The sequence below is a fragment of the Macrobrachium rosenbergii genome, chromosome 40, assembly GCF_040412425.1.
Source record: "Macrobrachium rosenbergii isolate ZJJX-2024 chromosome 40, ASM4041242v1, whole genome shotgun sequence".
NCBI lineage: Eukaryota > Metazoa > Arthropoda > Malacostraca > Decapoda > Palaemonidae > Macrobrachium > Macrobrachium rosenbergii.
The window spans coordinates 22,322,858-22,347,534 of record NC_089780.1 but is presented as its reverse complement, the minus strand read 5'-3'; the positions used below and the strand labels follow the sequence as shown (position 1 = coordinate 22,347,534).

Sequence of the window (24,677 nt, the reverse complement as noted above, 5' to 3'; positions counted from 1 at the left end):
ACAAGATCCTCCAGCTACAAAGTAGAGGTTCTATGGTGCATTTCATAACGAAATCCCGAAAATAATTTTCAATAAAAGTATTGTCCTTGTGCCAGTTAACTTATCAGCTGTATAACACAGCAGGCTTCAGAATTTACAAGGATTTACAGTTGACACTGTAAACTTATCAACTGAAAAGCAGCGCCTTATTCTCTTTCCCAAGTGGAGCCAAACTTCTTTGCATTTGCCGCGGAAGGGATTGGTGCCATCAGCACACTTCACGTGGCGCACTGCAGGTCAGATGGGTTACCTCCTGTTACCCTTAAAAAAAAGAAAAAAGTGTTGAGAATCTTCAGATCACCAGTAAAAAAAAAAAAAAAGGTATTAAGACTTATCTTCAGATCATCAAAAAAAAAAAAAGTTGTAAGAATCTTCAGATCATCAGTATTTATGAGAAATAGCATAATTCCTCGCAGGGAGAGGAGCAGATGACCAACATAGTGGATTTAAAGAGTTTATAATTGTCTTTAAAGAATTTATAATCATATCACACGTTTATTTAAGTGTATTCAAAGAGTTTATATTCGTGTCAAACAAATGTTGTGCACTTGGAACCTCAAAGTTCAGCCGAAGATGCAACGCATTACAGCCCTGAGACAATTCTCCTTTTATCTTAATAATTTACTTATATTTCTGTCTACTTATCTTTTAATTTGTTAATTTATTTTTTCTTTTGTAATAACTGATTTCTTCTTTTTGTAATTCCTATTACTTTCTGGTACTTTTTCAAATGAACACAACATTCTTAGGAAGTTTGAATTTCAGGTCAGTAGCCCCTGTGAATAGGCTTGTTCCATATGAATACGGTTCATGTTCCGAATAATAATAATAATAAAGGCGTGTTCTTGATTTGTTAATTCCACTGGCTTTTGATATTGTGTATATTCTTGACTGTCAAACTTTCAATGCAATAAATTTGTGGAGATAAAGGTGAAATAAATAAAAAGGGCAGCATTTTAAGAGCTCAGAGCAAAAGGCAGCTGAAGAATTTTGGTGGGTGGTGCAATGTGAAGAAGATTTTAGAGGATTAGAAAGCAAAAAAAAAAATAAATCAATCAATAAAAATAATAGAAAGATATTAATCTTTTATACTTGTTCAGAGTTTGAAATAAGAGTACTTTCACGAGCGAAAGGTTGATGTCTTGGTATCTACTTGTGAATTACAATGATGTTAGATGTCTGTCATCTAATATCCGGCGTCATTTTCAAATTAGGTGACGCAAATCAATCAGATGTCAAAAGGTAGATGTTTCATACTTGCGAGGATCTTCATTATTATTATTATTATTATTATTATTATTATTATTATTATTATTATTATTATTATTATTATTATTATTATTATTATTATTATTCAGTAAATGAACCCTATCCGTATGGAGAGTATATCTTAGTTTAACCAGACCACTCAGCTGGTTAACAGCTCTCCTAGGGCTGGCCCGAAGGAGTAGATTCATTTTACGTGGCTAAGAACCAACTGGTTACTTAGCAACGGGACCTACAGCTTATTGTGGAATCCGAACCAGATTATGACGAGAAATGAATTTCTGTCACCAGAAATAAATTCCTCTAATTCTTCATTGGCCGGTCGGAGAGTCGAACGCTGGGCCAACAGCGTGCCAGCTCCATATGGAACAAGCCCACCAAAGGGGCCATTGACTTGAAATTCAGGCTTGCAAAGAATATGGTGTTCATTTGCAAGAAGCAACAGAAGGCAATAGGAAATACAGAAAGAAGAGTTAACGAAAGGAATAAACCACACAAAAATCACGAATCCTTTAAAAAAAGTGCAGAACAAATCATGAGAGTTGTTTAAGGGTTGAAAACGTTAAGTGTTTACTAACTTCTGTAACAAGTTTAGTAAGAATGTTCATTTTGTGATAATCCCGTAGTGGGTAGTGCCGTCAGTGAACCTCAACGGGGTGCACTGTAGGCATTACTAAAGGTTTTTTGCAGCGTCCCTTCGGCCCCTAGCTGCAACCCCTTTTATTCCTTTTTACTGTACCTCCATTCATATTATCTTTCTTCCATCTTGCCACCCACCCTCTCCTAACAGTTATTTCATAGTGCAACTGCGAAGTTTTCCTCCAGTTACACCTTTCAAACCTCCATTGATCTCAATTTCCCTTTCAGCGATGAATGACCTCGTAGGTCCCAGTGCTTGGCATTTGGCCTAATCCAATCTATCTTGTGATAATAACAGTGTGTAATTGTATCCCCAGGGGAAAAAAATATGAGCTGTCACATTCTTTCCTATTGTTGCTAAGTTTACTTTGAAAATTTTTTTCCTTCTTACTCATTTGGGTTCATATATAATCAGTCGCAGTTCTTGCGAAAGAATGCATCAGATAACAGCAAGAATAAAAGATTCACTTGAGTGATTCTCCAAAGAATCGGCCCAAATTTGAAGTGCCACGCCAGCATTTTGGTGCCGAGTAATTTTGTTCCTTTTTCTTAAAACCCGTTTTTACTTTTCATTTTTAATTTCTAATCTAAGATATTTCCAAGTTTAGAACATTTAATCTCTCTGTTTTTGTCATAAACTATATTCTTCTTAAGGGTTCACATGAAATTATATGAAAAAAGAACTGAATTATGATTGTTGGTGAATACAAAATAAGTCTACTTACTGTATATTTTGCTTAGAGGAAAAATGGGTATTTCATCTATGAATTCATTTTTCGTAAACTGTATTCTTCGTAAGGGTTCACATATATGAAAATAAGAACTGCATAAGGACTTGAAATATGATTATGAGTGAATAAAAAAATAAACCTACCTATATTTTGCTCTGAGGAAAAATGGTCTCGTTCCTATTACTACCAAGAAAGTGAGCAATGGATTATGTCGTATCTCTCATTTAAATGACTTGCTTAATGAAGAAAAAAAAAAGACTTCATTAATTTTCTTCTCTCCAGAGAGAGAGAGAGAGAGAGAGAGAGAGAGGGAGAGAGAATATTTATATTGTTATTATTCCTGTACAGTTTGCTGTCATTAATTTTTTCATACGTATCTGTGTAAACTATTGACGTCCCGTAGAGAGAGAGAGAGAGAGAGAGAGAGAGAGAGAGAGAGAGAGAGAGAGAGAGAGAGAGAGAGAGAGAGAATGTATTTATATTGTTATTATTCCTGCACATTTTGCTGTCATGAATTTTTTCATACACATGTGTAAATTATTGAAGTCCCGAGAGAGAGAGAGAGAGAGAGAGAGAGAGAGAGAGAGAGAGAGAGAGAGCAAAAGAATGCATTTTATCATTCCTGCACATTTTACTGTTGTAAGGTTTTTTTTTACTGTAAACGTATCTGTAAATTATAGATGCCGAGAGAGAGAGAGAGAGAATATATTTTTATTGTTATTATTCCTACCCATTTTGCTGTCATAAATGTTTTCTAATATCTGTAAATATTTGCGAACTGCAATTATATTTTACATAATTAACGAGTCGTTTAATTATTGAATGTGAAAAGCAACACTGCCAGTGCTTTGATCTTATTTTGTATACGTTCTATAATAATTTTTTCTTTGCTTTGTAGATCAGACAACCAGGCTACTTACGAATCCGTGGACACTCTCATTATTGGAGGAGGGATTGCTGGTACAAGCGTCGCTTATCACCTGGCTAGACAGGTATTTTTAACTATTGAGCAATACTTCAAAATAGTTTTGTTTACCTGCTAGAATTTTTCTTCGAAGTGAAGCACCCTCTTCTCCTTATCTTGCTTGATGAAGAAAGGAGTTTCAGGTCTCGAGAATAACATGTATAGAATTGCTGGAACAGTTTTCACTTGAACATGAAACAACTTATGTTAATAGCTGAGTGATATTATGGTGGTCCATTTGTGTTTACAGAGTGATTTTATTTTTATGGAATCTTAGGTCCCAAGAATAACCTGTGTGGGGTTGAAGGAACAGTATTTATTTGAACATGAAAACAGCTACGTAATATTAATACCTGAGTGATATTATAACGTTCTGTTTGGGTTAACAACATTAGTAATTTTTATACAGGCATGGAGATATATATATATATATACATATATATATATATATATATATATATATATATATATATATATATATATATATATATAATATATAAAATCAGATTATGGGAATATATATATATATATATATATATATATATATATATATATATATATATATATATATATATATATATATATATATATATATATATATATATATATATACTGTATATATATATATATATATTTATATATATATATATATATATATATATATATATATATATATATATATATATATATATATATATATATATACAAAAATCAGATTATGGGAATGAAGAGTACACACAGTACAGTAACTTATGTATGCAAACTAGAATGGGAATTATGCTTGAGCATATCGTTTAAGGCCGGGAATTCTACTTTAGTTTGAGGCTAAGAGCTACTTTACCACCGGCTACTGGTTATGTTCTTGATTCTCGGCCCCACTCAGTCATAAAAGGCACAGTGTAAGGCCACAAACACTTCAAAAGGCAGTTCATCTTAGTTTATAATGCTAATATCACTGACTTGGTATTTTCTCTTGAAATAGCCTTGGGACCCATTTTCCAAATGCTTTAAAGTATCAGTTCAAAATCTTATATACTGAACTAGGCATCTTAATAGTACAGCTGTATCTTCACTTAATTTCAACTGGCTCATTTCTATCCAGTAATGTTTGTAAAATCAAACTTTATCTGCAACAGTTTAGAATTGCCATCTTTTATTACTACTGATTATCTGGCATCTAATCGCCAAAGAAACTGATTATTTGCTAGTTTTCAGAAACAACTCCTTTATAAAAAAAAAAAAAATTGGTTACCCTGCACAAATTCTAGCTATGGTTCTGTTTAACTCTTGAAAAGTTGCCAACTAGCCATAAAAGTTGTGTGACATCAGATGGTGAAGGCTTTGTTCCTCTCATGAGGGCTGCTAACTTGCTTCTTGTATCACTGTGAGAGATTAGGCAGCAAGTAAAACCAACCTGCCATCATTAAGAAGTTCAGATGCCAGCTCTTATCAATTGTGATTGGACGTTTCACTGATGCCTATCTTGGAAATGCGAGCAGAGTGTGGTTCAGCTTTGTACCACTGCTCATAGGTGTTCTGGATGGCAGATGTAGAGCAAGATTGACAAAGTTTATTGAGAAATATTGTGAGAATTTTGCTAATCTTGCCTTCCAAGGTGGCCTTTACCAGCCAAAAGTTTTCACTTAGTGGAGATGTGCCTTCATTATGTAGTTGCCTGCCCTGAAGATGGAAATGTTGAAAAAAGGAAAGCTGGTGTGGCCATGGAGATAGTAAAGAAAACTTGCAGTATCAGCTCTTCCATGTCCTATGACATCAAGAGCCAAATGAGGAAATTATTTGAATTGAAATCATGACCCAAGGAATTCCCACCACTTCTTTGTGGAATGTTATGAAAAAGTGAATTTAGTGAGGCTAGACAAAGTGTTGCACATGTAATCCCCAGAACAACAAAGCATAGAGATCACTCATCTCAGTGGAGGTAAAAGTGCTTAATCTGATGGGCAATTGAGAATGTATCAAGCCTGTCGTGGACTCAGGTGACTGGGCGTAAGTGATGAACCCCAGTCTACTGATGGTGAAGCTGGTGAACATCAAAGTAAGATGTTTATGCATTAGAGCATTCCCAATTTACAGCACGTGAATCAAGCTTATATCTTTAAGATCGTCGCTGACAGAACTTCCTGGCTGCCAGTAGGAATTTTGCATTATGGAGGTTATGGGAGAAACATGATGTTATGCTTTGTTTCATGATGATCAGGATTTCATGCATCAGTGTCCACAGCAAACTCACAGAGCAGGATACTGCTGAGTGCTTACAACAAGGCTAATGATGTTCTAATGGTCTCAAAGTTGACAGATGAGCAGAGCATCTTAAATAACACGTCCTAAGACTCTTGGCACCTAAGTAGAAAGTAATGAAGACAAAAAAAGAAAAACTGCACAAGGTTACATGGAAGACTGAATCAGGGGCGTATTGAAAGTTAACATGTCATGTACAGGGACATCCAAACAAAGTGAGCAACTTCAATGAAGCAGGCAACAATTTATGTTTAGGAAGCTTCCTACAAATTAGCTTCATCTGTTGCCAACAAGAACCCGTGAACTTCTTTAGAGAACTAAGTGCTCCAGATTGAGGAAGATTCAGAATTCCATGATCTTTTACCAGGGTTCTCTATGGCTTGGGATCTTTCCCAATGTAGAGCTTATCTCTAGGCAACACTTTTACATATGTGAGATCTTTGGAAGTAAGGTAAGTGGCAGATTTAGTGTTAAGTTGTTTTTGGCATGTTGTAGCAGCTGATGGAGTTATTAGATTGCTGGCTGTTTATTGGGCCAAGGAACGTGTTTGGAACCGTGGGCAGAGGCAACGTGATTATTTGGAATTTCTGTCATTCTGCACCAGTTTTGTCCTAGAGATTCTAAATTGCTGGAATTCTAACGTGCAGACATGAAAAGTTTAATGACAATCTGAAAGTATATATTACTTGTCCATAGTTATAGCAAAGATGTCACAAAGTTATAATAAGTATTTGACTTATAACCTTTCTCTTTTCATACTCTTAAAATGCTGATATGACCTGTAAAGCTAAATCTGAGGGAACAAATCAAGGTACACCCAAACTAAGCTATATTTGTTTCTTTCACTGAGGGTGCACCATTCTTGTTGCCAAAATCAAAATTTTCATAAAGATGGAATTGAAACCTTATTCTTGTAGCATACTTTATAATTTTTCTATCTTTTGTAATACTGTTGATGTTCAGGGATAAGTTTCTTTAAATGTTTGTGTGAATTGTTCTAGAGCCAGTCCAAAGTACTCCTGCTCGAAAAGACAGACCTGACCGCTGGTTCAACATGGCACGCAGCTGGTCTCACCACAAATTTCCAAGGCATCGTCAATCTGAAGAAGGTTCATTACTACAGGTACAGTATCTTTTAATTCATCATTTCTCAGTTTCCTCAGAAGATTTTAAACTGATCCTTGAGTGCTTGAATGAAATACTTGCAGTGGTGAAGAAAGTCAGTGGAGTGCACTATCAAAAGTCAGTGGAGTGCACTATCAAGTTTTCTTACTAGGGGTTGACAATTCTTGTTGCATTTTAAACACGTTTCCTCTATATTTAACAGCGAAGGAACGTGAATACGATAGTATAATGAACTGTACGAAAGCCACATTTAGTTTTATCACTGCACGGTATAGTCCCTTGTGATTTCTTTCATGAATAGTTTTAAAGTCCTTTTGAAATACTCTGCATGTTGACAGTAGTAGGGTCTAGACATCAGTAGAGTGTCATTGCAGTCAGAGTGTGAGAGCTGAATTCCCTTTCCTGGGGCTCTTTTATAATGATTTGAATCCTCTTATGAAAAATATTTGATTAAGACACTTTTGGGTGTCTGATCGAACCAAACAGTACTGTAACCTAGATAAGTATTCAGTTTAGCTTGACTTTTATTGACTTATTCTAGCTTTCACTTTCGCATTTACTGATTTCTTTGAGTCTTTACCCACTCCTTTATTAGTTTATTTTAGTATTTACTGTCTCCCTCAGTCTGAACATGTATGCCCACATCGAACAAGAGACGGGCCAAGCTGTGGGGCTCCATCTCCCTGGGTCAGTGCGTCTTGCAACTTCGCCAAAGAGGGTGGACGAAATGAAGTGAGTTGTCAGGTCTCCAGTCATGTCAGAAACATTTTTCATTGAGTTTTCATGTCTCCAGTCATGTCAGAAACATTTTTCATCGAGTTTTCATGTCTCCAGTCATATCAGAAACATTTTAAATTGAGTTTTCATGTCTCCAGTCATGTCAGAAACATTTTTAATTGAGTTTTCATGTCCCCAGTCATGTCAGAAACCATTTTAATGGAGTTTTCATGTCAGAAACATTTTTCATGAGTTTTCATGTTTCCAGTCATTTCAGAAGCATTTATCATTGTTTTCATGTCTCCAGTCATGTCAGTAACATTTTTAATTGAATTTTCATTTCTCCAGTCATGCAGGAGCACTTTCGTAGAGTTTTCATGTTTCCAGTCATGTCAGTAACATTTTTCATTGAGTTTTCATGTCTCCAGTCGCGTCAGTAACATTTTTCATTGAGTTTTCATGTCTCCAGTCATGTCAGAAGCATTTTTCATGGGTTTTATGTCTCTAGTCATGTAGCCTAAGTAACATTTTTCATCGAATTTTCACGTCTCCAGTCTTGTCAGAAAATTAATTAGTGAGGAAAGTCGTTGACAGTTACGCGGTAACCGACTTTTAAAATGTTTGTTAATTTGTAATTATTATCTGTTGTTAGAAAATATGAATCTCATAATGTAATAGGGCTGAATTCTGTAATTTAGACAAAGAATAAAAAAGCGTGGAGGAAAAAATTGAATGACAAAATCTACCAACTCGTGTGAGTAATCATCACCGTGTGGACTTGTAAAAGTGAGGAGCTTTCTAGATCACGGACCAAAGTAGTACCTTCAGAAAAGACAACAAGAAGATGGTTTTGGAGGCTATCTATAAAGTAAGGGTGTAAGATGGTATTAAGGAGGCTTTTTTGAAGATGGGTTATACATGGAGAATATTGCAAATTATCCAACAAAATATTGACCAAATTTAGCAAACTTTCAGAAACTGAAAAATAGGGGTATTAGGCTTACAAGCTGCAATTATTTTCCAAGATTTATAACCCTTTAAGATATATATAGTAACGATAAGAAAAAGGTTAGCGTTGGCAAGTCAGTCAATAACACCATCTTTACTGAATTAGAATTTCTTGTATATTTTTTTTATTTTATTTCTTGTGATTATGATGAACACAATAATGAACCAGACATGAACACAGATCTTGGATAAAGAAAGCCGGAATTTTTAAAATTACATATTAATCAGTTTTAATGAGTATCCGTGTGCATGAAAACATTTGATCAGTCATTTTTAGAATATTCAATTATTAATTTGTTAATAGAAACTCTGACCAAGGAATATCGTAAATATAATAAAATAACATTTAAGTTAGAAGTTAATCAAATGAAATACAGAGGAATCCCCATTATGCTTTAGTTATGCTAAAGTTATTCCTGACTTGTTATCATAATTTCCAACTAGTCGAATATATTGCCAACTCCAATTAATTTCCTTTTGACCATTTGGTATCAGATGAAGGAAAAACATTAATAAAAATAACATTTAAGTCATAAGTTAAACAAATGATATAGAGAGGAATCCCCATTATGCTTAAGTTACATCTGATTTATGATCATAATTTCCAATACAACGAATATATTACTAAGTCTAATTAATTTCCTTTTGACCATTTAGGTATCAGATGAGTCGACACGGCCACCATGAAGCTCCACAGTGCCTTATTACTCCTGAACAAGTCAAGGAACTTGTTCCACCCATCAACTTGGACAAAGTTTGTGCCACTATTCTCTTTTCAAGAAGGGCAGAGAGAGAGAGAGAGAGAGAGAGAGAGAGAGAGAGAGAGAGAGAGAGAGAGAGAGAGAGAGAGAAATTACGATCAAATGATGTTGAAAATATTTATTCATTTAAATTATCACAGTTCTTATGCAGCCATAAAGTGAATGAATATTTATTCTCCTACATTTCTTTATATTGATCACATTTAACCATGTATCTTTTTCATGAATTTAAAAATTATGAAAAATAAAGAAAATTAAAGTTGGGCTTGAAATTCTATGTAAGAGTACAACCTTTATTCAAGAATATAGCTTTTAAGCAACACTTTCTTCTTTTCGTAGGTCCTGATGGGGCTATATACACCTTTCGATGGCCACGTGGACCCATACTCTCTCACACAAGCCATTGCTAAGGGAGCCCGCCAGTAAGGAGACATATTTTAACTCTACTTAAAATACTTAGCGTATTTTACTTAGCAATGCTAAAAGCACTTTGTTCTTGCAAATTTTTAACTGCTCTTAAAAAGCTTACGCATTTTACTGAGCAGAACCAACCTTAAACCTAAACAAACATTTTAACAATGTTTTTAACTTGAGTTGCAAATAATTCACCTACTTTACATAGCAGAGCTAACTCCAGAACGTAAAAATAGTGTTATTACATTTTTTTCTGTAATTTAAACGTAACCCAAAGAGGAACACAATATTTTTGTAAAAATTTTTAACTTTACTTAGAGGTAATTCATCCACTCTCACGAAGTAAAATCACTTTTAGAACTTAAGCTCAATGTCCTCACAAATTTTCAACAACCCTTGAAAAAAAATCGCCTACTTTACAAAGGAGAACAAACTTTAAAACCGCTACACGTCTGTTCTAACATTTTACTTCACTTATAAAAGTATTTCATCAATTTATAGAGTAAAACCAGTTCGTTACCTAAACAAAATATTCTTACAAAGTAAATTAGAACTAACTTTTTATGTCACCATGTTTTTACAAATCTCTTAACTACTTAATACCACACCCCGATTAAATCTTAAGGTTTAAGATTCAGTATATAAATGTTTCAGTCCTTATCTTAATTCTCTTTTCAGATACGGAGCTCAAATCCTTCAAAACACCGGAGTCACTTCTCTTACATTAAGGGAAGATGGAAAATGGGTCGTGGGAACACCAAAAGGAGACATTATAGCAGAGAGAGTTGTCAATGCTGCAGGTATATCTGATAGACATGTTTACCTCATAACTTATTTCACAGAGAACTGGACGAGAAACCTTAAGACAAAATGAACACCAAAACTTAGTAGAGTACTGTATAGTATCTTAATATATACTTTTCAGGATATTCATAAAGAACTGTTATAGTCTTCTTGACTAAAATCAAACAAGGCAAATGCTAAGTCTTGTAGGAACTAGCTGGAAGGTTCTACAGAAATTTTTCATGATCCCGAGTACACATTTTTCTGTCATGTACTTTTTGAATAAAAGGAAACAAGGAAATGCTATGACAGAATGTAGGAACTAGATTTAAAGCCTTTGAAGGACCTATTCATACTAATTTCACACTTTTTTCCATTTTTTAAAGATTTTTGGGAAAGGGAAGTGGTCCAAATTCTGTGAAAAAGTATAGGAACTAGATTAAAGCGTTTCAAGGACCTGTTCATGCCAATTTCACACTTGTTTCCTTTTTTAAAGTTTTTGTGGTAAGGGAAGTGGCCAAAATTATATTAAAAAGCATAAGAACTAGATGAAAACCTTTTCAGGACCTATTCAAACTAGTAATTTCGGACTTTTTAAAATTTTTTAGGTTTTTGGGCAAAAGAGGTGGCCCATCTAGCTGGCCACGACCTTCCACTAGTGCCAAACCATCACCAGTATCTCGTGACCTCGACTGTCCCTGAGGTGAAGGCCTTAAAGAGAGAGTTTCCGGTGCTGAGGCACTTGGATGGCTCGTTCTATCTTCGCCAAGAACGTGACGGGCTTCTCATAGGTCCTTACGAGTCCAAGGAAACGATGAAGCAGTGTGAAGAGTGGGTCAGAGATCGCGTGCCTCCAGGTGACTTAACTCTTTTTGTGGTTGAGTTGATGTTAACTATTCTGTGGGTGAGGTGCTGGCCACTTTTATGATTAAAAAGGATATTCGTTTTATTGTGTTTCTTTAAAGCTGCACTTTACTTCGCTTTTAAGAAAGATTCATCTGCTTTCAAAATAGTATTTTGATATGTATTTATTTCTCAGCGAAGGGAAAATGATAATAATAATAATAATAATAATAATAATAATAATAATAATAATCACTGCATACATTTTATCCTTCCAGGTGTTTGGACACAAGATGACATCCAAACCAAGCAGGTCACACACACACACACACACATTCAGCAGCTCTTCAAGTTGTCCAAACAATGATAATATTTGCTTCCAGGTTTTGGAAAAGAGTTATTCGAACCAGACCTGGAACGCCTGGAACCGCACCTGGAAATCGCCATGGAAGTGATGCCCTGTTTCGCAGAGGCCAACATCCAGAGCGTTGTGAACGGACCCATCACCTACACACCTGATCTTCTTCCCCTTTTGGGACCTCACCTCTTGCCCAACATGTGGCTGGCTGCTGGATTTGGGTGAGAGTTCCATTGATACGTTTCCAAGTTTTTTTTTTTGTAGCGAGGTGTTACTGCCAGTCACAGTGGCGTTCATACATTTCTCTGTTAATTTGAAAATATACTTGCTAATAATACTCAGATGTTCCCATGTTTTTTTTTTTTTGGTAGGGAGGTATTGTCACCAAAATGATTGGCACTTTGGGGTTTAAACATTTCTCTGCTAATTTGAAATTATACTTGCTAATAATACTTTGACGTTTCCAGATTTTTTTTTTGTACTGAGGCATTAGTGTCAGTAAAATGATTAGCAGTTTGGGGTTCAAACGTTTCTCTGGTTGATTATAAAGAAAATTGCTGTTAATTCCTTGCCAATTCCATATAAACGTTTCCATTTTTTGTGTGTGTGCTGAGTTACTACTGCCAGTAAGTGTTTGGCACTTCGGAGTTCATAGATTTCTCCGTTTAATTAAAAAAAGTTGCTGTTAGTTCTTTGCCAGAGTCCCAAGTCTTTAAATCACTGGGATTTATATCATAACATATATCTTTGTTTTATATTGGAAAGAAAATAATTGTTGTAGCATCGTGTTTAATCCAGTGTCGTTTAACCATGTATATCAAACACTACCTTAACCTTTGTTCAAGAGCTGTAAAAAAAAAATGTTTAATTTTTGAAAGTAAAAGTCATTGTTGTAACGTAAACTTAAGATTGCCCCAGATTTAATCCAACATCGGATAGCAATGAAACTCGAAACTTATTCTTGTACTAAGCAAAGAATACCACGTGATAAGTATATATTTATGACGTGTATATCATATTACCCGAACCTTTGGTCATGAGCTAAAAAAATATATATATATATATATTTTGAAAGGAAATTCCATTGTTGTAGGATAAACTTAAGATTGCCCCAAATTCAACCAAACATCATATGGTTGTGAAACTTGCAACTTACTTGAGTATTAAGCAATGAATAGTACATTTTATGTATATATTTATAACGTAGTATATATCAAATACTACCCGAACCTTCATTGGAGGAGTGGGTAGAGCTCTCGGCTAGCACGCTGTTGGCCCAGCGTTCAACTCTCCGACCGGCCAGTGAAAAATTAGAGGAATTTATCTCTGGTGATAGAAATTCATTTCTCGTCATAGTGTGGTTCGGATTCCACAATAAGCTGTAGGTCCCATTGCTAGGTAACCAGTTGGTTCTTAGCCACGTAAAATAAATCTAATCCTTCGGGCCAGCCCTAGGAGAGCTGTTAGTCAGCTGAGTGGTCTGGTTAAACTGAGATATACTTAACTTTTTAACTGCCTGAACCTTTGTTGATAAGCCATGAAAAAAACATTTTCCATTTTTGAAAGGAAATGTCATTGTTGTAGGATTAACTTAAGATTGCCCCAGATTTAACCAAACATCGTATAGCTGCGAAACTTGGAACTTATTTGAGTATTACTGTAAGTAATGAATAATACGTGATAAGTATACATTTATAACGTGTACAGTACATAAAACACTACCTGAACATACGTTCAAGAGCTATAAAAACACTTTATTTTGGATTACAACAGATACGGGATCGTCCATGGCGGAGGAATAGGCAAATACCTTGCTGACTGGATCCTCAACGGACAGCCACCTTTCGAGCTGAGCGAATGTGATGCCAGCCGATTTGGCAAGTGGGTCACCACGGACTATGCTTTAGCCAAGACGAGAGAATACTATGGCATGAACAATGCAGTAACCTACCCACACGAGGAGCGATTTGCAGGTAAGATAAGATCTACCGGTGTACTTTTGCTGTTGATTTTCTTGCTGAAGGTTCATACTTTGACCAGGAGGTAGACTAGACTAGGGTCTGATTCATTCAGGAAGCGGCAGATGCACAGTTATATAGTAAAGGACACAACAGGTCCTAGGAGAACTGGATCCAGACCAGGTGTAAGTTTGGTATCAGTTTTATGCGTGTAGGTCCTTCTTTGCCCAGTAGACCTGACTAAGGGATGAACCAAGCAGGAAGCAGCAGATACATATTAAAATAAAGGACATTATAAGTACTAGAGAAACTGGATTCAGATCAAGAAATAATGATAGCGGGACCAGTCACAAAATATGTATACCCTAAATATTGCTGATCTCAGTTAAGTGTGAAAATATATAATGCAATTGTCAAAGAATTAGATGATAACACGTAGGCACCTTTTGAGGAAAGAGAATCTCGAGAGAAGGTGACAGAATGATTGATGACTTGACGAGTGATCAAGTTATTGACCCAAATGGTGTTAATTAACTTCTGTCAATAAATAAAACTAATACAAGAATAATTCTGTCAATAAGAAAATTAACAGAGTATTATTCAAAAAAGTTCGTGCTAACGTCAGCAAAAGTCTTCAGATAATGATGCAAGAAAACCAATGATATCAATGTAAAATAGTCGTTTTTTAAATAGACTTATAAAGCAGAATGTTATTGATGTAGTTTCATCTTTTCCAAGTTATGATTCAGACCACAGCTGGAGGTTGTGGTTGATTTATTTGCCAAATAATGCAGTGCGGGACATTCTAAAGAAAAGGAAAAGGGTTCTTACAGTAAAATAAATGAATCATGAGGAACATAACTAAAAATGGAGAAAGAATCATGCGTCACTGTCAGAGATACAAAAGTTAATTTGAATAGAAAATAAATACTGTATATGTAAAAATGAAGGTCTGAATTACATACAACAGATACGAAGACGATACTGTAATAATATGACTTCATCATTCAAAATAAGATAATATTTAAGAAGAACTTCACATAACACATACAAAAGCACCCATCACGTAACACCACTTAACAGCACCTTATGTTTATAAGTTAACACGTGAATTCTATCCTTTTTATAAACACCTGTGTAGCAACACGGTCAGAGTTGGTGGACACACTTGTGTACCTGAATGTCATCTCTGTCTCTGTACAGTCCTTGAGCCAGGGTAGAAATCAACAGCTAAAGTATTTGACACAGAATTTCTTATTATTTAGAAGAGGTTAGGAAATGGGATGCTTTAAAAATTTGATAATTGATTATTTTTTGTTTGAGTAAATGAGTTTGTGTCTTTTTTTTGAAATCCAGTGAGGGGTTACTGTTGTGTTTTGTTTGTGTATGCCAACGGGTGCGTGTATAGAAAGAGAGAGATTGTTGAAGCAAGCACCAACATCGCCAAATACAGTGACTTGAAAATTAACAGATCACACTAATTTTGAATTAACAGAAGCACATACTTACAAAACCTATAATGTATGCTGACAATTACCGATCACACTAATTTGGATTAACAGAAATAAATACTAAAAAAAAACCTATAATTTAAGCAGATGATTCTCATTAAGCACGAACATTCCAGGTCGCCCAACGAGCAGATTATCAGGGGCCCACGAAATTTTGGAAAGTAGAGGAGCCCGGATGCACTTCCACAGCGGCTGGGAGCAACCAGCGTGGTTTGCTGGTCCAGGAGAAACTCCCGAATATGTACCGAGTTTCTGGAGGTGAGTGTCAGAGTAAAGGGTCTTTAAATTTATGGATTTTAATGTCAGTTATTCTCATGACTTAATAGTACTTCAATTTTAAGGGTTTTTTTTGGTTAATGGTGTTGTAATATTTTAAGGTTTTTGGTTCATGGTACTTTAATAAAAGAATTTTGGAGTATTTTATGTTTATAGGCCTAAGTGGTTCTCTCTCTCTCTCTCTCTCTCTCTCTCTGTTACAAAGATTTCATGTTTGGATTCGTAAGTTATTAAATTGCATAAGATTTAATTATTTGGGGTTATTTTAATTCATACTTTAGTAAATATTTAAAAGTAGACTTTTCAACTCATAATAATTTAAAGGGTAATAGGAATAAAATTTCAAGTATCAGTTTACATTGCTTTAGACTCTCTCTCTCTCTCTCTCTCTCTCTCTCTCTCTCTCTCTCTCTCTCTCTCTCTCTCTCTCTCTCTCTGACACTGGGAATTGCAACAGCTCTTCTTTATGCTATTTCATCCAAACCAGTATGTCATACTTGTTCAAATTTTCGACATAGATTTTAGTTTTCTGAAGACATTTAAAAAATAATTTTATCCTTTTGTTATAAGTAATAAAAAAACTATTGTTCCAGAACTAACTGGCACGACAATGTCGGTAAAGAAGTTGACCTTGTGATGACCTCCGCTGGCATAATTGACCTGACCCCATTTGCGAAATTCGTCGTGCAAGGTCCACAGGCGGCTGCCTTTTTGGATTACGTCACAGCTAACAGGTAAAGAGATTGAGAAGTTTCACCATCTGGTGAAAGCAGGGTTCTGTTATTTGTGTTTGTAGTTCAGACGTAGTTGATGTGCCTGTATCATTAAAATTGGTGGAAAAATACGAAAATTTTGTAATTTTGCGCCAGCATGGTACCTAATAGCTGGAATAAATAGCATTTAAATCACAAAATATTGGAAAGATAATTTATTGCAATGTTACAAGGTATAATATTTTAAACACATCTATAATACATTATATATTACAAATAAATATTAATGGAAAATTATTATGATATCTAGCTAGCTAAATAAATTCATCTTTTAATTTTTAAAAACTTTTTTACTGTAGTTAATTTATTTTTTCTGGACTTTAGTTAATTTATCTTTTCTGAACTTTTGGCAATAAAGCACAGCTGTTCAGCTTTAAACATCAAAATGAGCATCGTGGCATGAAAAGTAATTTTACACGGACTGATCAATGAGAGATATTTCCATGACGAAGTGTGTGAACCAAGAGATGGATGTATATTATAAAGAATGTGTGGACAAATATTTCAATATATATATATATATATATATATATATATATATATATATATATATATATATATATATATATATATATATATAATATATATATATTTATACAGTATACATAATTTTTTAGGATAAGAGTATCACCAGAAGCCTAGGCCTATATCTTGAGACAGGATTCAAGCCCTTATACAAGATACGTATACAGATTCTTTATTTATTCTGCTCTTTAGCATAATGTTATCTAATTCTTTCATTATATTCATCTCTGTTTCAGTGTGCCTCGTCTGAATCGAACAGTGATTACACACGTTCTTTCTCCGTCTGGGCATGTATTTGCAGAATTAACAGTGACCAGAACACAAGAAGATTCCTTCCTTATAATCACAGGTTCCGGGTCCGAGTTCCATGATCTGAGGTAAGTAAGATGATGAAACATCAAATGAATGGTTTTTAAGCATCACACTTTTTGTCTAAATGCTAATAAATACTGAATGACTTTCAGTACCTGACACTTTTAAAAAGTTGGTTTTTGAATGACAAACTTCATCTTTTTTTAAATTCACGTCTTCATCCAGGTGGCTACAGGAATACGCTCGACGTGGCGATTGGAAAGTGAGTTTTGCCAACGTTACTGATGATCTTGGGTGCCTCAGCATAGCTGGTCCTAAATCAAAAGAGATTTTAGGCAGCCTTGCCTCAGAATTCCAGGGAAAATATCCTTTCTTTTCGTCAAAGGAGGTAGGTCTATCTTGAATGTAAGGTGTCAATCAATAAGATACAAGGACAATTTTAGGACATTATTCCATATGATATTCTGTTTTGGTGATATATAAGGATACTCTTTAGCATCATTTTACAAAATGCCCTTTGCACATTGCCATAAGTTTTGAAATAACTATTCTTTACTGTACCAGGTTACTGTAGCTGGTGTCAAGTGTACGGCTTTGAGACTCTCCTATACAGGAGAACTGGGATGGGAACTTTATCATCCACGTCACCAGTCAGGCAAATTATACAGTGCTCTCCTTCAGGCTGGTGAAAAATATGGTAAGCATCATTATATTAGTCGTCTGATATTCTTATTCCTTCTTTATTTTTTCTTGAACACAAAGGTCTAGTGAAAATGTTTTTCAGACAACAAACTTCTATATTTTCACATGATTTTTTGGATGTTAGTTACTGATAGGCACAAATGATTAAGATGAAATTAGGCATTTTTTTAGACCTGGCTTTCTGATGTATGATAATAAATAAGATTCTGTGAGCAGGGAAATCAAAACAAGCTTAGGAGTAGTGTCTCCTGTTAATGTAGTAAACTGAAATGCTTTGATAAACCCTTTTAAATCCACAGAAATGTAGACCAATTGTCATTTAACATTCCTGTATCGAAACTACTTCTTGTGATTTATTTACTGACTTCACAGCTTCTGGAAGGAGTAAAAGCTTCCATGGCACACTGCTTAATTCAAAAACCTCCAAATTTTAGACTTTTAGGTACAGAAATATCCACCACTGTTTCTGGGAAAGTACAAATCTGGCAGCTTTCTGAGTGTTACAGGTTTCTGAGCTTTCTAAGTAAGCTTTCACTTTCTTCTGTAGGTGCTGGAGACTTCGGTACTTTCGCCATGAATGTAATGCGAATCGAAAAAGGCTTCAGAATGTGGGGAGCCGAAATGAACATGGACACGACGATTGTAGATGCTGGGCTCATGAGCTTTGTCAATATGAAAAAGGTAAGAATAACATGTCTCTGTGATTATTTAGTCTAGAGTGGAGGATCCTGTTGATGTAATTATAGATGTTTTTAATTGTGGTTTACTATCATTAATTTTGTTTAATCTTTTGAGATATGTGCTGATCAACTTGCAGAATATTCAGGCTTAATATTCTAGTTATATGTCATCATATTTGTAAAATCTTTATTGATAATCTTTCCTTCTTTACAGTGTTGAGAAAGCTTTACTAAAGACTACAGATTACATTTTTTTTATTGTACAGCAAAGATTATTATATGCACTGTTTCGCAATAAAAAAAATTAACATTTTATAAAGAGCTAATCTAACCATGTTACATACTATTGGTAAATACTGTAGGTATATGACCGGGATCTTTTCTGAATGTCAATCAGGAAAAACCTTGGTTATCTGTACTAAAAAAAATTGATATCCAGCCAAGTATTTAAAAATAACTATCTTGTTCTGGCTATATTTCCTTGCTCTGAATAATGTATTGAAAATTCCCATTCTCCAAGGAATATTTGAACTTTTTACTTGAAGCAGCTCCACGTTTCATGACCTTACCTTTACAGGGAGATTTCGTAGGCCGATCATCTGTTGTAGAACTTCTGAAGTCAAGGCCCAGGAAACATCTTGTGCAGATGGTTATAGAAGCAGATGACCACGATCCTCACGTGAGTTGCTTATGATTTTAATTTGTTTTCGTTATTGTGACTGTATTATTTATATTAAAAAGCAAGATTAGGACGTGAGTTGCTAACAATTTTTCATATTTTCCTCATTATGGTTATTGTTATATATACTTTGAAGCAAAGCTAGGTCCATTAAACAGGATAAAGAGTACTACTCATGGCTATTCTATTTTTTTAATGTGTAGGGGGATGAAACCTTGTGGAGTTGTGGTAAAGTTATTGGTAACACGACCAGTGGCTGCTTCTCATATCACCTAGGCAAGCCTCTTGCCTTTGCTTACGTACCGCCTGTGATGGCGCTTCCTGGAAGCACAGTTCAGGTGAGATAGCATCAATTTTTGAGTGTGTGTATATATATATATATATATCTGTTATCCTGCTGTCAATCATTCCAGGTGCTAATACTGAGCAAGGCCACAATCTTTGATTAAGGATTTATCATTTACCTAAATGGTAGTTAGCCTACAAAGTAGATGATGCTTGTACCCTGAGCGTGGGTCCCTAAGCCAGTTAGGCCAGGTGAACTCGGTACCTACTGAGGGGCAGGGAAGCAAGTCCTTGATAGTGTGTGTGTGTATATATATATATATATATATATATATATATATATATATATATATATATATATATATATATATATATATATATATATATATATATATATATATATATATATATATATATATATATATATATATATATATATATATATATATATATATATATAATTATACTTTTGTTACTTAATCATTCTTTATAGAACATCTGGCAATGTGAACGCTGGTTCTACCTGGACATAATATCACGTAATTCCATTTTATTGTGCTATCTTGTCTGTCTGTACCTGGACAATAGCTATTTGTAATGGAATGGTAGTCATTAAATGTTTGGCACAGCACGTCCTTTTGTAATTACTAAATATTAACATGGTTCTTGAAACTGATTTTGGTAATGTTTCTCAAAACTGATTTTTGTAATGATTTTCTAAACTGTTTCTTCTCTCTCTATCAGGTGGAACTTCTTGGTAACCTTCACGATGCCACAGTTCTGCCCGGACCTCCGGTGCCAACACATACTGAAAGAGCCAAGATGAAGTGATGAAGAATCGTCACTCGAAAACCTTATGTTTAGGACATGGAAATGCGTTATAGTATTCATGGATGCAAATAAAAAAAGTAAAAAATAGCTCAAATCTAATAGGTTAAGTGTTGAAGGATTTTGTATTTCTGTTTTTTTTTATATTTTTTACATTGTTTTGTTTCTTGTTTGGGCGGGCAAGCGAGAGAAAGCCATTATTCTGTACTGTTTACAGAACTGAGGTTTTTACAGGTAAAGTCTTGTACCACAGCTTAATCAGTCTCCATTAGAATTTGTTTTTAGGCTTAAGGCAGTGGCTTAAATCACTTATTGCAGAATTAGGCTTATCAGTAAGTTCTAAGAAAAAATTCAGAAAATGTGAACCCCTTAATACTTTGGTCTAGCCTTTACCTGTTAAAGTAATTGTTTTTTTATGGTTAAGGAAATGTAACAGTAAAACAGTCGACTGTAAAAACTGATAGTGATGGAACTCTTCTAGAGTGAATGTTAGTATCAGAGATTCTTGGTGAGGGAAATTTGTAATACATAAACAATATGGGCTTGATGACCTAGATTTGATATTTGAACACTGAAACACGACAGTTTTTTTAAAAGTGAATTCATCATGTAGTACAAAACTGAAGAATGATATGCATAATATTTGTAGTGTGATGTTAATTAGATAGATGGTTGAAGAGGTACCTACCACAGGTTAAGTGCATGCACAACGGCACTTGTTAACTGGCTTTATCATTGTAGATCATTGTAATACTGTAATTTTCACAAGCTTTAATTTTGATGGTCACGCCATCTGCAGGCACCATCAGAAGCTATACGTGACTTTCATTGCAACATCTGATACCATACTTGCTGATCTCACCCTGTAACCATCTTTGTTCCCAAGTATTTATTGTTGCTCACATGTCACAGTACATTGTCAAGCCTTCCTCAGATTTATCCATTGGTGCTAAGCATCTCTTGATTGTCTGAACTCCACTGGGTTTACATGTTCAGCAAAAGTGATCTTTGCCAAGGTATTAGGGATCTTCCAGTTGTCTTCATTTATATTTTAGTCGCTTTGAGTGTTTCTTCATTGACTTTTAGCTGATTCCCATTTGCGGAGGAGCGCTGGAAAACCTTGATCGAAGCTCATATCTTGTCATATTTCTTCACTGATTACTAGTCTTGTTGTCAGCAGCTGATGTCCTAATTGATGGAGCAACTGATGTCCTAATTGATGGAGCAACTGATGACCTAATTGTTGGAGCAACTGATGTTCTAATTGTTGAAGCAACTGATGTTCTAATTGTTGGACAACTGATGTTCTTATTGTTGGAGCAACTGATGTTCTTATTGTTGGAGCAATTGATGTCCTAAGTGTTGGTCTCGTTCCTTCGCCAGTTCTTGTAACCAGACAATTCATTAAATTGCCTTAGGAACTAGGGAAGAGATTGAAGGCGTATTACCTAAAAAAAAGACAGGTATGAAACAGAAAGGCTGCCTTGATAAAAGAATTAGCTGTTACTGGCAAATAAAAGATGCCTACTTGGTGGCCGATATGTGAGCCTCAAAAAATAAACAACGCAAAGAACTTTGCCATGGTCTGAATGAACACTCAATGAAGACTTGTTAGAAGAGTCTCCACAACAGGCAATATAATTTTGTAATTAAAACTGTCACTGTTGAAGGTTCCATTAGTAACTGGGTTGGCAATAACTTGTAAATTAGGGACATCAGGTGAGAATCTTTCCTCAAGTGAATCTACGACTACTTTGGGGACCAGTGAGAATCTTTCTTCAAGTGAATCCATGACTACTTTGGGGACTGAAGTTTGTGCGCTCACCTCCGGCCTCTGTTGTAAACAAAACATTCTTGGCACAAGAATAGTAAGTTGGAGGACCATTACGAACACAGCTCACATCTTCCTATATGCCCTGCCTTCAAGGCTTGGCTGTGTATCCACACTTCTCAGCAGTTTTGACATTTGAGTAAGCATCTGAAGGAAAAAAAAAAATGGCAGATGCAAGCCCTGATTATTGTGGCAGCTTCCCAGAGAATGGTTTTTTTTTATTTAGGACTGAAAATGTAATGTATAGAAATTCAGGTTCATGTCAAACTAGATGATCGTAAGAATCTATAAGAGATCACTGCAAAAACGAAACTAAAAGTTATGGTAATGACTTCAATCTGCAGTTTGCTCCTAATCCCTGTGCAAATACATATAACTATTTAATTACTTTCTTAGCATTGAATGGTAGATTCGGCAGAAAAAAAAAAAAAAAAAAAAAAATGTGAGCTATGAGAACTGTGCAAAGCAATGGTTTGTATTCAAGTTAGAACGTCTGAATTTCCTGTGGTGTACAGTATTATGCTTTCAGTGTCTTGTGAGTGTTTGGTTATGATGAAGAGTTCTGAGAGAGAGAAAATTTATTGTTTAAGCAGAGGTAAACATTGACATTTATATAACCCTGTGGTTGATCTTTGATCTTTTCTTATTAAATATACTACCAAAAAAACTAGTGTGTGGTAAGTTCTTACGTGTTGATAACAACAACATGGGTTGTATGTATCGTGTTAATTATAGAATAAATATTCTCTGACATCTATTTTCAGAGGACTGATAGCATAAAGGTGTAAAGTTATATATTGTACATGTTTTTAAGTAACAATTCTAGGTTATCAGAAATGGTTCTGCTAAATAAAATGTATTTTACTAAAAATGCGTGTTTACTCTATCCAAATTCCTTGAAAAAACTCTGAAATTAAAAAAAAAAATTCTGATGATCAGGATATTGATTTCCGAACCCTTCTTGAATTATAATTTGTAACTGATAATTTATAATTCAAAATATTAGTAATTCTGAATACTGAATAAAATACTCATCATATAAAACCCTATGGATTTTTTTCCTTGAGAGTATGTGTGGGATCTTTATGTATTGCAACTTCTTGCCATGCAAATGAGATTTGGCACTAGGGAATAATCCTGAAAACTTTCTTATGTTTTCAGTTTTTTTTTTTTTTACATTAGGTGCCACTTCTTAAGATACAAATTTTTGTAACTTTAGATACTTTTAATTCGGCAAAAGAAACTGGCGTGTTGCAAAACCTTCTTGAATTATAATTTGTAACTGATAATTTATAATTCAAAATATTAGTAATTCTGAATACTGAATAAATACTCATCATATAAAAACCCTATGGATTTTTTTCCCTTGCTTAGAGTATGTGTGAGATCTTTATGTATTGCAACTTCTTGCCATGCAAATGAGATTTGGCACTAGGGAATAATCCTGAAGTAACTTTCTTATGTTTTCAGTTTTTTTTTTTTTTACATTAGGTGCCACTTCTTAAGATACAAATTTTTTGTAACTTTAGATACTTTTTTAATTCGGCAAAAGAAACTGGCGTGTTGCAAAAACACTGCAGAGAATTCACTGATTTTTTTAGACTTTCTTACCTTTCTTAAAATAATTTTTTATCTTTTTCATCCACAGTAGTTATTATTTTATGCTGGTCATTTGGAGTCTAAAAGCAGAGTTATAATGAAAATTTTCATGTGGAAATTTACTTTTTCAAAATATTCTAAAGAAATTGCATTTTAGTATAAACAAATTAACTGTAAAAATTGCGCATTTACAGATGCAGATTCCTTTATAACCATTTATGACAGGGAAAAATGTGAAATTATGGATATCCCTTATATCGCAGTTTCATGGGCTACGAAAATTAGTTAAATTTAGAATTAATCTTATTATATTAAGTTGAAAATTACTCTCAATAAGCTTCTGGAGTCAAAAGAATTGATATAAGCACAAAAAACCATTTAAAAAAAGAATTGTGAAAAAACGGTTCAAAATATGGGATTTTCATTTTTTAGCAAACAGCAACGCATAAATCGGGTTGAACCGAAGATGTACTTCTGTTTTGGCGGGGAAAATATACTGCATTTTGATTGGTTGATGAAGATTACCCAACTCTAGTTCTGACTGGTTGGCTCACTGCTGTTACCATAGCAACCAGTGGTTACAGACAACTGGAATTTTTTTCAGGGAAAAAACTATTTTATTGTTAAACTAGAACAATGCATAAAATTTTCTTATATGCATAAATAAAGCATTCATATAAATTTGTTATATTTTTTCATATTAAAAGATTGAGAAACATTTTCCGATTACCTTCATTTAAACATTTCTTCAATAGGTTATATCTCATACTACTAAAGTCGTCTGCTTTTCATATCCAGTACTGCCGATTAT

General features: G+C 34.5%; 1 protein-coding gene across 2 annotated transcripts in view; it reads left to right on the top strand.

The window, feature by feature from the left end:
• LOC136826228 (dimethylglycine dehydrogenase, mitochondrial-like) overlaps positions 1-23,138 on the top strand; it is a 38,210-nt gene extending 15,072 nt beyond the window's left edge. For both annotated transcript variants that reach the window (XM_067083305.1, XM_067083304.1), the window contains exons 2-19: positions 3,574-3,667; positions 6,900-7,021; positions 7,648-7,755; positions 9,406-9,502; positions 9,849-9,931; positions 10,602-10,723; positions 11,315-11,563; positions 11,933-12,128; positions 13,681-13,880; positions 15,493-15,634; positions 16,246-16,386; positions 17,187-17,327; positions 17,488-17,650; positions 17,827-17,959; positions 18,512-18,645; positions 19,222-19,323; positions 19,527-19,661; positions 20,353-23,138. In XM_067083305.1, the coding sequence (XP_066939406.1) occupies positions 7,655-7,755; positions 9,406-9,502; positions 9,849-9,931; positions 10,602-10,723; positions 11,315-11,563; positions 11,933-12,128; positions 13,681-13,880; positions 15,493-15,634; positions 16,246-16,386; positions 17,187-17,327; positions 17,488-17,650; positions 17,827-17,959; positions 18,512-18,645; positions 19,222-19,323; positions 19,527-19,661; positions 20,353-20,439 (2,226 nt within the window). In that variant the 5' untranslated portion in view covers positions 3,574-3,667; positions 6,900-7,021; positions 7,648-7,654 and the 3' untranslated portion in view covers positions 20,440-23,138. The remainder of the gene's footprint in view (positions 1-3,573; positions 3,668-6,899; positions 7,022-7,647; positions 7,756-9,405; positions 9,503-9,848; positions 9,932-10,601; positions 10,724-11,314; positions 11,564-11,932; positions 12,129-13,680; positions 13,881-15,492; positions 15,635-16,245; positions 16,387-17,186; positions 17,328-17,487; positions 17,651-17,826; positions 17,960-18,511; positions 18,646-19,221; positions 19,324-19,526; positions 19,662-20,352) is intronic.
• Positions 23,139-24,677: the final 1,539 nt, after the last annotated feature.